General features: G+C 40.0%; 1 protein-coding gene across 8 annotated transcripts in view; it reads right to left on the bottom strand.

Moving 5' to 3' along the window:
* The window catches only part of ctbp1 (C-terminal binding protein 1), a 340616-nt gene that overhangs the window by 169658 nt on the left and 156184 nt on the right, over positions 1-14774 (bottom strand). For 4 of the 8 annotated variants that reach the window (XM_072575892.1, XM_072575884.1, XM_072575873.1 and 1 more), the window contains one exon: positions 10250-10308. The exons of 1 other annotated variant lie outside the window; for it this stretch is intronic. In XM_072575892.1, coding sequence (XP_072431993.1) covers positions 10250-10301 — 52 coding nt within the window. In that variant the 5' untranslated portion in view covers positions 10302-10308. Of the gene's footprint in view, positions 1-10249; positions 10309-13962; positions 14054-14774 lie in introns of those variants that run through there. 3 more of the 8 variants (XM_072575853.1, XM_072575844.1, XM_072575863.1) reach the window with 1 other exon arrangement.

Raw genomic sequence — 14774 nt, 5'->3', positions numbered from 1 at the left:
GCCTTCTCTGCTCTAAAGAAAACAATCCAAGACGACCTAGTATCTCCTTATAGCTCAATTTCTCCATCTTAGGCAATATCCTGGTAAACCTCCTCTGTACCCCCTTTCATGATATTACATCCTTCCTGTAATGAGGTGACCAGAACTGCACACAGTATTCCAGTTGTGGTCTGACTACAGTTGGCAGAACTTCAATATTATCTCCTTGCTCTCATACTCGATGACACGACTGATGAAAGCAAGTGTCCCATATGCAATCTTAGCTATCCTATTCATGTGCCAACTTTGGGGTCTGAATAATAACCCCAAGGTCACTCTGTTCTTCTAAGCTATCCAGTGTCCCATTATTCATTAAATGCACCCTCATCTTGGTTCTTCTTCCAAAGTGCATCACTTTGCACTTATTAGGGTTAAGTACCATCTGCCACTGCTCTGCCCATCTGATCAACCCACTGTTAACATGGAATTTATAAAGCTTTTAAAGTCTGACTGTTTACAGAGCTTCACAGTGGTGAAAGAGACTATTCCCACCAGCCTACACACAAACTCAATGCAGATTTTCACCAATCATACAGAACAATCCCAAAAGTCAATGTACATTAAGTAATTAGTGGGCGGCATGGTGGCACAGTGATTAGCACTGCTGCTTCACAGCGTCAGAGACCCGAGTTCAATTGCCGCCTCAGGCGACTGACTGTGGGGAGTTTGCACATTCTCCCCGTGTCTGCGTGGGTTTCCTCCCGGTGTCCCGGTTTCCTCCCACAGTCCAAAAATGTGCAGGTTAGGTGAATTGGCCATGCTAAATTGCCCGTAGTGTTAGGTGAAGGGGTAAATGAAGGGGAAATGGGTCTGGGTTGCGCTTCGGCGGGTCAGTGTGGACTTGTTGGGCCGAAGGGCCTGTTTCCACACTATAAGTAATCTAATCTAATCTAATCAATTAATAAGTTTTACTAGTAACTTAAAAGATCATTTTTATTTAACAAAAGATTACTGTTGGGTTTCCATACCAGCAAGGTGAGGATACCAAAATGGACTTTTGTTTTAACTTTGCTTTGGGATAAATTTTTAATATTCTAAGAGTCTGTAAAACTTATCAAATATTATTCAAATACTATCCATGACCTTCCATTTTCCCACAGCCATCCAATGCACCCTTGCTTGATGGATTTGCCTGCGTCATACAATCTCAGCATAGCTTGGCTAGTTGCATTCTCAGCTCTAGGTCAGATGGTGTCAATTCAAAGCATTGTACCAGTTTCCAAGTGCCTTACTGATGTCAACTTTGCAGTGCAGCACCAAGGAAACACATTCTTCACAGGTCTTTGTCAAAAGTTGCAACCATTACAGTAATTATCTAATTGTACCTTACTGAAAATAATAATTTACATGGCACATCTCTATCAAGAGAGTAGGTCCAAAGCACACCGCAGAAAAAAAATCATATAAACAGATGTTCGTAGATCAAGGAGATATTGGGCTCCATTTTACTTCGGGAGCATTACAAATCTCCTAACCTTTACATTAGATAGGGCAGAATATTAAAAGGTCAGGGGTAAGCCTGACTGTTCTCGTTGCCCAGACTGTAAAATAAATGTTGCCTGATGTATCTCAAGCACAGGCAGTCTCTGGGCTCCATCAGAATCTGTTCATAAGTTATTTTTGCACACAAATGGTAACATGGTGCAGGACAATATAAATCAGCCATTCAGAAGTCTTAGGAAACTTTCAGATGTCAGATTTTTAAAATGTACTCCGATGGGATCATGTTCGGAAGCTAGACGCTGGTAAATCGGGGACACCCCCCCCTGCATTAACATCTCATGATTAGCGTTCAAATACATTGAATTTCTTGCATTCACTCCCCACAAAAATTCACTTTTGATTCTTCCTTGCTAAGAATTTCACACTTTCCAGTCATTTTCTTCCCACTTAAATTGGTCTCCATCTTTCATAACCTCTTTGTTTTTACCTAACAACTTAGTTGTCCACTTGATTGTATACTGCCTTGGAAAGACCAAGTCTTTTTACTTCTCTGTATTTTTAAATTGTGAATTAAACTGTTGTAGAAAAATGATGAATTGCTTCTTGTTTTGAAAGCAAATAATCTGACATGCATTAAAAGCACCATTTCCTCTGGTGCTTGTTCACGCAGTAATTGAAGTGTAGATCATGCATGACATGGAGCAGAAGAGTTGGGCTCAAATGGACCATTGATAGACAACAAGCAGCTGACTGGTCTATGGACCTGTGACCAGGAATCAATAACAAAGGTCTGCGAACAATTACATGATCAATTCTCGTGTAGCTGAACAGCTTGAGGCTGTGAATACAATAATGAGAAGCATTCAGACTTGAGATTGTATTCTTACAGTAGGAGAAACAGACCCTCGAGTCCAACTCGTCCATGCCGACCAGATATCCTAAATTAATCTCATCCCATTTACCAGCACTTGGCCCATATCCATCTAAACCCTTCCCATTCATATACCCAACCTGGTGCCTTTTAAATGCTGTAATTGTACCAGCGTTCACCACTTCCTCTGGCAGCTCATTCCACATGCATACCATCCTCTGCGTGAAGAAGTTACCCCTTCGATCATTTTTAAATCTTTTACCTCTCACCCTAAACCTATGCCCTCTAATTCTGGTCTCACCCAACCCAGTGAAATGACCTTGTCTGTTTACCTTTTCCATCCCTCATGATTTTATAAACTTGGATAAGGTCACCCCTCAGCCTCCGACACTCCAGGGAAAATAGCCCCAGTCCATTCAGCCTCTCACTATAGCTCAAACCCTCCAACCCTGGCAACTTCAAAATCTATTCGGGGACAGTCGAGATCCTAACTTTTATCGAATTTAGAGATGTATTAAAGGTGTTGCATTCCAGATGTGATTCAGTTGGTCAAACTACTAAGTGTTAAATAAAATACACTTTATTCTTATAACACAGCTTAAATGCAAACAATAAAAGAACTACTGGCATAACTTTAAATCTATTGAAATACTTAAAGTATTGAAAGACTACTCATCAACTGTTTCCAAAAAAAGCAGCATTCCATAAACACACCCTTGGCAAAGGCAAATTCAGCAAAATAGATTTTATTCACTTGGTATCTCCTCCAGCTCAGGAGAAGGAACAGCGACAGAGTGAATCGAGCAGCAGAGAGAGAACTGTATCTAGTAGCTTCAACTTCAAAATCCCAGCTTCAACAACTGAAAACAAAAACCAAAACCCTGGGTCTGTGTGAACCTGATCCCACCCCTCATGCTTCTTTTGTCTAATAAAAAAAACCCCAAAGCTATTTACTCTGCTTTCCATGGCACAGACACCTTACCACTCTTCAAGAGAAACGGACAGAACAAATTGGTCTTAAAGGCCCATATCATGACGAGAATCATCTCAGAAATCCCATGAACAGAGACAAGGTGCCTTCCCAGTCTCGCCCACTGTTCATAATACCTTTTTTTTAAGCCTGTCTTCATAGGAGTGTAAGAGGGAGTTTATAAGGTGATTAGAGTTGAGTTACTTAAAATGAATATTAAACCTTCTTAAAAACAGAAATCTTGTCTATGCTTTCTTTCAATTTTGGTCAAAAATAAAAGCAAGTTGTGGAATTCTATGTCTGATGGCTCCAGGAATAGTGAAGCAGCCAACCACATACACCCAAGTCTGTCTTCAATGTGTATTCTAAATAGCAGAGGCCCAATGATTGACTATAAAAAGATGCATATTACCTAAATCATGAAAGGTTGTAGAGCTCTGAAATACAGAGTGTATGAATTGCAGAAGTTTATAATGCAAATACACTATGTAAATCAGGAAAGCTGATAAACTGTTGTGTGAGGAAAACTGAATGCAAGAGTTGGAATGTTATGATTAGATTAGATTAGATTACACTCAGTGTGGAAACAGGCCCTTCGGCCCAACAAGTCCACACCGACCCGCCGAAGCGTAACCCACCCATACCCATTCCCCTACATTTACCCCTTCGCCTAACACTACAGGCAATTTAGCATGGCCAATTCACCTAACCTGCACATTTTTGGACTGTGGGAGGAAACCAGAGCAAACCCATGCAGACACAGGGAGAATGTGCAGTCGCCCGAGGTGGGAATTGAACCCGGGTCTCTGGCGCTGTGAGGTAGCAGTGCTAACCACTGTGCCGCCCACTATGTTTCAGTTCCACAGGGCAGTGGAATACTCTGTACAGTAATGGTCACCATACCAACAGAAGGATACATGCATTGAAAAGCGAGGGGGAACAGGCCAGTATCCACTGTAGTTTAGAAGAGTTCAAGTGACTTAACTGATATTTATAAAGATCCTGAGGGACCTGTCTTTACTCCCTGAAGCACATTTTGTTTTTCTATTGAGGCATCTTAAATGTTGTTGTATTCTTTATTTAGCCACCATGTCAGTTAGAACTGCATAAAACATGATTTTATGTCGCAGGAAGGATACGATAAAGCTAGAGAAGGAACAGAAGACATTTACTCAGATGTTGCCAGGTATGGAAGGTTCAAGTCATAAAGAAAGACTGGGACTTTATTCACTGGAGCTTAAGAGGGTTAGGGGCAACCTGATAGAAGTTTATAAAATAATGAGGGGTATAGATAGGGTTCATGGTGATTGCCTTTTACATTGGATAGGGGATTTCAAGACTGGGGGCATATTTTTAAAGTAAGAAGAGAGAGATTTAGAAAAGACAAGAGGGGCAATTTTTTTTTAAAAACACAAATGCTAGTTCACATGTAGAATGAACTTCCTGAAGAAGTGGTGGATGTGGGCACATTTACAACACTTAAAAGACATTTGGCTAAGTACATGAATGGGAAAGGTTTGGAAGAAGGGATATGGGCGAGAGTCAGGCAGGTGGGACTAGTTTAGGTTCAGCATGGACTGGTTGGACCGAAGGGTCTGTTTCCTGGCTGTATGACTGTGACTCAATGACTTTATCAACTATATCTATTTGCTTGGTTATCTGGTAACACGTCAACTTGATTGCACAAAATGTGAAGTTTGTTAAGCATTAGAAATTTTATTTTAAATCATGACAAAGTATGAAACAGAAGTTCTGCTTAACCTGAAGACTCCTTCAGTGGTCACTGAACATTCGATTGTGTCCTTTTTGTATCAAAAGGTAATAAAATATGGATTATTGAGTTTTAAATTCAACTGATTCTAATAATGGGGACTTTCGTAGACTAAAGTGGTTCTACAAACAAAACACACAAAATGGATGTAGCGATTATCTGACCTCAAGCTGACCATTTCATGACACCAATGAAACAGAAACAGGCACAGTCAGAACTAAAACTAATATTTTATCAAAAGCTACTGAAACCAGTCAGCTCAGTCACACGTGAAGAAACCTCCATCTCATATTTCGATTGTAATCTTTATGCAAATTGTTACCTATTAGAGATGAAGTCGCCTACAATTAACAAACTTAAAGAAATATAACATCAGCAGAAAGAATTATATAAACAAGCTGATACTGCAGGGAAAAGTTTCTGGCAGAGCAAGGGTGCAGTTTGTAATTGTTTAACTGCGAGAAGTTAATGTTCTACGCCTCTCAGAAAGGACGAAGCACCCGAAGACAGCAGGAGTTGGAAACGTGAGCATTTAGAACTTAAAAGATTTCTACAATACTGACTGCTGTTGCTATGCTAAAACACCACTAACCAATTGGGGTCTCAAGTTAAGATCTTAAGGACACGGTTAGGACTTTAAACTGTAAATTCTGTTATCTTCCAGATGTATGGGACACTATCCCCTTTTAACTGTGGTCATGTTCATGCGTGCGTTCGTGCAATACACATGTATGTCAGGGGTGTTTAGCAATAATAGACCATAAGATCCTAAGACAGAGGAGCAGAATTAGTGTCCTAGGCTCAACCATCTTTAGCTGCTTCATTAAATGACTTTCCCTCAATCATAAGGTTAGAAGTGGGAATGTTAGCCAATGAATTGCATCATTCATTACTCCTCAGACAATATTCAGGCTTTGGTAGACAAGTGATAAGTAACATTTGTGCCACATAAATGCCAGGAAAATGACCAACTCAAACAAGAGACAATCTAATCATTGCCCCATGAGATTCGATGGTGTTACTATCACTGAATCCCCCACTACCAACATTCTTGGAGTTACCACTGACCAGAAATTCAACTGCACTTGCCATATAAACACATGGTCTACAACAGCAGGTCAAAGGATAGGAATACAACAGCAACTAATACAGAACATAAGAGAGATCCAGGTATTCAGGTCCATTGAACCCTGAAGATGGCAACACAGGTCGATAGAGTGGTCAAAAAGGCATATGGCATGCTTTTTCTTTCATTGGACGGGGTACTGAGTACAAGAGTTGGCAGGTCTATTGCAGTTGGAGAGGACTTTGGTTAGGCTACATTTGGAATACTGCATACAGTTCTGCTCGCCACATTACCAAAAGGATGTGGATACTTTGGATAGGATGTAATGGGGGGGGGGGGGGGGGGGGTCACCAGGTTCACCTAGTAAGAAGGGTGCTAGCTATGAAGAGAGGTTAAGTTGATTAGGATTATTTTCATTACAAACAGGAAGGTCGAGGGGGGACCTGATTGAGATCTACAAAGTCATGAGAGGTATAGACAGGGTGGATAGCAAGAAGCTTTTTCCCTCAGAGTGAGGGACTCAATGACTAGGAGTAAAGAGTTCAAGGTAAGAGGAGAAAAGTTTAAGGGAGATATGCGTGGAAAATACTTCATACCTGGAACGTGTTGCAAGCGTAGGTGGTAGAGGCGGACACGATAATATCATTTAAGATTATCTCGACAGATACATGAATGGGCAGACAGCAAAGGGATACAGATCTTTACAAATTAGGCGGCAGGTTTAGATAGAGAATCTGGATTGGCGCAGGCTTGGAGGGCCGAAGGGACTGTTCCTGTGCTGTAATTTTCTTTATGAAACTGTGCAGATCAGGAATGGGCCCTTTGGCACATGACGTTGTGCCATACATGACAATCCCTTATGCCTGCCATTGGTCCATATCCCTTCATTTCTTGCATATTGATGTGTTTATCTAAAGGTTCCTTCAATATCCTATTGTGTCTACCTCCACCAACACCCCGGCAGTGCATTCCAGATTCCAACCACGCTAAATAAAAAACTTGGCTCTTCTAATCTGAAATGCATGCCCCCTAATACTTGACCTTTTAACTCTGGGGGAAAAAAAAAAGAGATTCTGACCATCAACCCCATCTATGCATCTCATAATTTTATAAACTGCTATTAAGTCCCCTCTCAGCCTCCAGTGCTTAAGAGAAAACAACCTGAGTTTTTCTAGCCTGTCCTTATAACTCATACCCTCTAATCCAGGCAGCATCCTGCTAAATCTCTTCTGCACCCTCGCCAAAGCCTGCACATCCTTTCCATAACATGATGACTAAAACTGAATGCACTTAAGCGTGGCTTACTCAAACTCTTTTAAAGCTGCAACATGACATCCTGACTCCTCAAAGCCTGTCCACCATCTGCAAGGCACACATCAGGAGTGTGATGGAATACTCCCCACTTGCCTGGATGAGTGCAGCTCCAACAATACTCAAGAAGCTTGACACCATGCAGGACAAAGCAGCCGCTTGATTGTCACCACACCCACAAACATCCACCATTGAAGCTCAGTAGCAGCAGTAAGCATATCTATAGTACACACTACAGAAATTTGCCAAAGATGCTTAGATAACACCTTCCAAAACACGCAACCACTTGTACCTTGAAAGACAAAAATAAAAGTCAGGGTGGAGTGCAAATTGGAAGGGAACTTGGAGTATCCAGGCTTGGAACAATATCATCATTCCTTTTTTGTCATCATTCCACTCAGTGCCAATTCCCGGCTAGAGTAGAAGTCAGAATAAAATTTAAAAACTAATGGCAGCACCAAGAAGTCCATCATGAATGACTGTAACAAATGAAAATGGTTGCCAAATCCTGATTCTTTGCCAAAGCTCACTACCTCATTTTTGGAAGAGAAGAAACAAAAGTTGTGTTAAACTCTGACAGAGTTCCACAGATTTCCCACCCTCTGGCTTAAGAAATTCTTCCCATCTAAAATTTGAAAGGTTAATCCCTTCACTCTGTCTCTGCTATCAGTGGAGGCTTCATCTTGCACTCAATCCAGTATTCTCTAAATTTCGATCAGATTCCACACATCCTTCTGAACTCCATCAAGCACAGACCCAGAGTCCTCAACTGCTCTTGTGACAAGCCATTCAAGCCCAGAATTACCTCCACTGGACTCCCTAATCCAAGGCTATTCTACTTGAGATATGGGGTCCAAAGCTGCTCACAATATTCCAAATATGATCTGACAGCCACATCAGTACACCAGTGGGCTACAGCTTTTCAAATGCTAACATGGCACTTGCCTTTCTAACTGCTAAGTGAACCTGCATATTAGCCTTAAGAGAATCCTCAAATAGGCCTTCCAAGTCCCTATGCGCTTCAAATTTCTGAAGCCTTTCCCCATTTAGAAAATAGGTCTCTATTCTTCTTACCAAAGCGCATCCCACATTGTATCCCAGATTATATCCCATCTGCCATTTCTTTGCCTCCTCTCCTAGCCTGTCCAAGTCTTGTTGCAGCCTCCCCACTTCCTCAGCAGCACGTGTCCCTCCACCTATCTTTGTGTATCTAACAACTTAGCAACAATATCCTCAATTCATTCTTCTAGATCGTTAAATGTATAACATGAATAGCTGCAGTCCCAACACTGACCCTGTGAAACTCCACTCGTCACTGGCTGCCATCCTGAAAAAAAACTCATTATCCCCATTATCTGCCTTCTGCCAGTCAGCCAATCCTCTACCCATGCCATAACCCTGCCCCAACACCAAGGGCTCTCATCTTTTTTAGCAGCCTCTTGTTCAGAAACTTGTCAAAGGCCTTCTATAAATCTAAATAGATCATATTGACTGACTCTCCTTCGTTGAAATGACTCATGACCTCCTAAAAGAATTTTAATAGATTTGTCACACATGATTTTTATTCAAGAAATTATTTGAATTGGTTCATTTTCCTCAAGACCTAATTACTAAAAATTTTTATTGGCGAAAGATCTAACTAGATCAGAATTATAACCGCTTATTGTGGCCAACCGAGAAAGTTGAAGAGAGGTACATGTCAATTCACCCCTCCTCACACTGTAACACCACACACTGGAATAGTTTACCTTATTATGACATTTGCACAATCAAACCCAAAATAACATGCAATTTTAAAAAAAGGATGAGCTTAAAAAGTTAACTCATGAGAATGGTTCTAAAATTTACCAAAACTACCAAATCATCATGTAGGAATTCCATCTTAATAATCTTTGAACTTGGTAGGTATAAATAGCGAATGAAGGATCTGGATTTGAAGGTTTAATCTGCCACACTGAGAATGTGTATCAGGTATAAATAGGCAGGGAAGGAGTTAAGTTCTGAGTTTTGTTAAGTAAGAGGTTCGGCCGAGCATGACTCAGATCAGATAAGAACTTGCAGTTAACAATGGGGTGCTAGAGGCAAGGGTAATGGGTTAACAAAGTGGAAAAGCAGTCATTATGGAAAGCCATTTAACAATATGAGGTAGCATTCAGTATGTGAGGTCAGTTTAACAAAGTGAAAAGCATTTTATGAAGCCAGTTATTCACTGTGTAACAGCAGATGGCTTAATGTTTACTACTGACACTCGCCGATTCGAACTGTCACCCAATCAATATGTATGTCGCCTTATCTGGATGCTCCTCCCTGTAAAATGATTACATAGTTCATTGAGAAACTGCTGTTCCAGAGAAGACCAGGAACCCATGTACCTGTGCACATGGGTGATCTTTCTCTCTCTCTCTCCAGGGCCCGGAATAAAGATGAAGGAGGTAAAACTACACGGTGTCTCTGAGCATGTTGTTTCAACTAAGTTGGGGAAAATGGAACAACAATATATTTTAACTTTCTCAGAATTGTGTTCCGTTATTTGTTAATCTTGAGTTTTGAATTTTAACCATTTGGCGCAACAATAAATAACAAAATCAAATACAAATATAATGTGAATGTACATTTTCCACATTTTGCTGCACTCAAGACAGCACTAGAAAAATCTCCTTAAAAATAAAATCATCCAACATTGAATTTTACTTAGACACAAACCAAGAAATTAATATATACACACACAGTAGCTTTCACAGGCAGAAAGAGAGCGAGCAGTTAGTTCATATGACATACTTAAACTCTCCAGGCCGCTGCTCCACTTTGTTTCTCGATGCATATCCATCATCTTCACTCTAATTTCAAAGTAAGAATAAAAACAATTGCTAACAACAGCTATGTTCAACAGTTTGCAAAACAAAATATACCAAACCTATACTGTGCATTTAAATCAGCTTTAGAATAGAGCGAGTTTGTGCATGATTAAACTAATCTCTCAGCACAGCGAATTAATACTAAACTGGAGAATAACGGCCTTGCGAGACTAGAGTGGAATAGAGAAATGAATATAAAAATTCTCATGTTCCTATTTGCTGTAGCACTACCATTGCTGTTAATAGGGATCTAAATGATCCAATGCACACTGCTGTCACACATTATTTCTGGAGGCACAATTAGGAAGTATCAGATGAATATTTTAGCATACCCTTCATTTTTTTTTTCCCTGAGCTTTGCTAGCCCTGTTTCAAAAGCTCAAGGATGAACAATCACACCCAACAAGAAATTCAAATAGGCTAAATCCCCCAAATTAATTTTAACATTCAATATAAAAATGCAAATAAAGTAATACAAAGGACCTTGGCCTACCTTTTGGAAAAGGTACTTTTACTTGGGGTAGATTACAAGTTAATGATCACATGCTTGGACAGAAAGGTTATTACAAGAGTTTGACCTCATTCTAGATGCAATATTGAATACAGCTGATCAAGTCATGGAGTAATACAGCACAGAAGCAGAGCCTTTGGCCCAACTCATTCACGCCAAACAAGTTTCCCAAACTGAGGTAGTTTTTGACCCATATCTGACTAAAACTTTTCCTATTCTTATACCCATTCAAATGCCTTTTAAATCTTGCAACTGTACCCACACCTACCATCTACTCTGGCAGCTCATTCCACATACAAACCACAGTCCAAAACTAGAGGCACAGGTTCAGGGGGAGAGGGGAAAGATTTAAAAGGGACCTAAGGAGCAACTTTTCACGCAGAGGGTGGTGGAGGTATGGAAATGAGCTACTAGAGGAAGTGATAGAAGCTGGTACGATTACAACTTTAAAAAGGCACCTGGGTGGGTATGTGAGTACATCGAACAGTACAGCGCAGTACAGGCCCATTGGCTCTCAATGCTGTGCCGATCTGTCATACCAACCTGAAGCTCATCTAACCTACGCCATTCCATGTACGTCCATATGCTTGTCCAATAATGACTTAAACGCACTTAAAGTTGGAAGGGTTTCGAAGGATATGGATCGAATGCTGGCAAATGAAACTAGATTTATATACAATAACTGGTCAGCATGGATGAATTGGACTGAAGGGATTGTTTCCGTGCTGTACATCTCTATATCTCTGAGATCACCCCTCTAATTTCCTTTGTCCGTAGGAAGAAGAATTTCTTATTCATGCCTAAAGCTAAAGTGGATTGTCAGTTGTTACTCAATGCTTCAATACATGCCAGAACTAACATCAATTATTCCTGTTACATTACCAAACTACAGATGTTCACAAATTTTAATTTGATTAATAGTGCAAATTGTGCCATTTCACTTAAATATAAAAAGTGGTCATGCTTCAGTCAAATTACAAAATCCTTCCCTGAAGAAAAGCATCATTTGAATGAAAGCAACTGGTTTTGCTTTTTTTTAAAAAAAAACCCTTGTTACGCTTACAAAGCGGTGACGAGACTCCATGGTTTCCATTGTTCCCTCTGTTCAAGGTTGTGTTTCATGTTGGGATCATGAATCATTTCATACATAGGGACCAAATGATAGGGAACACCAGCCTCCATATCTACAGCCCGATTAATTCACACATGTACGCCTTGCTAAAATTCAGCAATTTTGTGACACTCAATCTCTCTCTATACATTACAGATATTTTGCTGTTACAGTACACAAATACATGGTGGTTTCATCCACTTAAGTCTAAAATATGAGATGCACAAAACTTTTACTAATAGAATGAGATTGTGCTTGCTTAATACCTGGATTCAAGAGGCGTGTTAAACACAAATCTTTTTCATGAGCTCCAAGTTGGATCTGACATACATAATTTTTTGTGAAGCAAGGGACATTAACCAAAGGCAGGAATGTGAAATTTAGCCACAGGTCAGCCATAATCTCACTCAAATTGCCAAACACACTCAATTTGCCAAAATTGCTTACACCTGTCCCTAAGTACATATTTTTAAAATTATAATCTTTCCCTTCTTCTTCTTCTTATGGTGTATCTAGTTTCCTCTTAAATTAATATTGGTATGATAGCAAGTGCTATTTTCTCATCATTTTCTTCTACCTTCCCTGTCAAGTATTTGTGACAATCTTATCCGGGGTCTCCATTGTGCTCCTTTCCTCAAAAAAAATTTCTCTGTATCTACACTATCAAAGCACTTCATAACTTTAACAAACTCAATTAATTCACCCATCAGCTTGGACTTTTCTTGATATGTTTACTCTTTTATGTCGTAGCTATCATTCTTGTAAATCTGCTCTATACCCTCTCTCATGGCTTCATTTCATGTCTAAAATGATGGTGACCCCAGAACTGCACTCAGACTTCTAAATGTAGTCTACATAATGTACAGCACAAGGTTTACACAATATCCCTCTTTCCATTTCTCTCCCTCTAGGAATAAGGCCTTAATATGCTCTTTTTGTGTAGTTCCACAGACATAACAGTACAAATAATCACGAAAATTGTTCCTTATGAAGTTGAAAGTGTGTACTGGACCTTTAAGAGATAGTGATTGCTGTTTTGCACTGAGAGGTTACAAGCATCTGTCATATGACCAGCTAGCAGTCTCAGAGTCTACTGGAAAGTTGAAAATGTGTAATATTTGGCTGTGAAACATGCCTTGAGTTTTGGTTGCCATTTTGACAACAATTCAAATTTCAGTAATCAGTTTAAATTATGCCCCAGGATACTAATTTATAGTTTTTGCCAACCTCGAACCAATGTGATGATCAGATGTTTGGGTATAAAGAAGCAGATATTTTGAAAGTTAGGCAGAGAGTAACTGCCATCTAGAGACAGACTGCCATTGAAAACACACGATCAAAAGTTACCTTTTCATCTGAAAGAGCTTTAGAAGAAAAGACAGAAGACAACACAGGGAAATCTTCAGCCGAAAGAAGACAGACACAGACAATGACAGCCACAGTGTGGTTTTGAAATTAAGTTGACGTAATTTTAAAACAAGTTTTTATTGGAACAGATATTGTTATACAGTTGGAGACAGATAACAAGCAGTTAAGAAAAAAGGGGGCTTAGAGTTGTGAATAGTTGTAGTTTAATGGTCACTTTTAGAGTTAAAGAATAAATTGATATTATTTTTCTTTAAACAGTGGAATTTGGGAGTTCTCTGTCACTCATACTTTAACAGATTGAGGCAAGGTGAACTTTTCGGAGTGTTTGGTTTAATTAGCAGAAGGGTTTACTGTCGTGTCATAACAGTTCTTAGAGACTCTGGTGTAACCCCACCGAAACCAAACTTGCATCACACAAGTAACCAGTGACTGCCCAAAAATATACTCTCTCATATTTTTTGGTGTTGACAAAAGTGCAAAGGTTTTCTGTATTCTGTCCAAAGCAACAAAAAAAAAACCTTCTTTCCGGGTTGCCTTGCACAGTTGAAAGACACAAGGGTAGAGTTTTGCTGATGTTTAGAAACAGAAGTGAAGTGAAGTGAAGTGCAGATAACAATCATGATTTGGACATTTTCAAATGACTCACATTTTCAAAACGTTCCAACATAAATGACAAACGGGCTGAAGTTTTCAGTGAGGGTTCAAAAGAAAAATTTCCATCAGAATGCTTCAGTTGTCTGGGATATGGGACAGAGAGAGAAAAAAAAAAAAGAGATTAGCACCACGACATGTAGCTTAGATCAATCCTTTCGGTGACAATGAAATTGTGAAATTATTTTGAATGCTTGACTGAGTTTCAAAGCTACAATTATCTTTGCAAGGGATTTTCTGCCACATACTCCGAATATTTTCATGATTAACAACAGGGTTTAAAGCACATGGAACCATGTGAAAATTCAATCTGGAAAACTCTCAGTCAGTCCAAGAAAATGCAATGATTGTGGTGGCAAATTCACCTTTATACTTTGGTTGGCAGAACAGTGAGTGGCAGAAGAAGAAATAGTGAGCAGTTGTTGCTCCTACAACAGATATGACACACTCATGTTGCTGTTCAAGTTCCTCCCATAACCTGTCCCACTCCCTCAAACTTATTTTTCCGATTGTGTCATTTTACTTGCCAGGAGTGTCCTGGTTTCTCAGCTTGCACAACAATCTGAAACGTTGAGAAGGACCCCACCACAGGTGGCAGCGAATAATCCCAAGAGCTTCTTGAGCTCCTCATCATTATGTGGGCAGCACATTGGTTAGCACTGCAGCCTCACTGCGCTAGAGACCCGGGTTCAATTCCCGCCTCAGGCGACTCTCTGTGTGGAGTTTGCACATTCTCCCAGTGTTTGCGTGGGTTTCCTCCGGGTGCTCCGGTTTCCTCCCACAATCCAAAAATGTGCAGGTTAGGTG

Source organism: Chiloscyllium punctatum, chromosome 1, assembly GCF_047496795.1.
Source record: "Chiloscyllium punctatum isolate Juve2018m chromosome 1, sChiPun1.3, whole genome shotgun sequence".
NCBI classification, from domain to species: Eukaryota; Metazoa; Chordata; class Chondrichthyes; order Orectolobiformes; family Hemiscylliidae; genus Chiloscyllium; species Chiloscyllium punctatum.
This window is presented reverse-complemented; position numbering and strand designations above follow the sequence as displayed.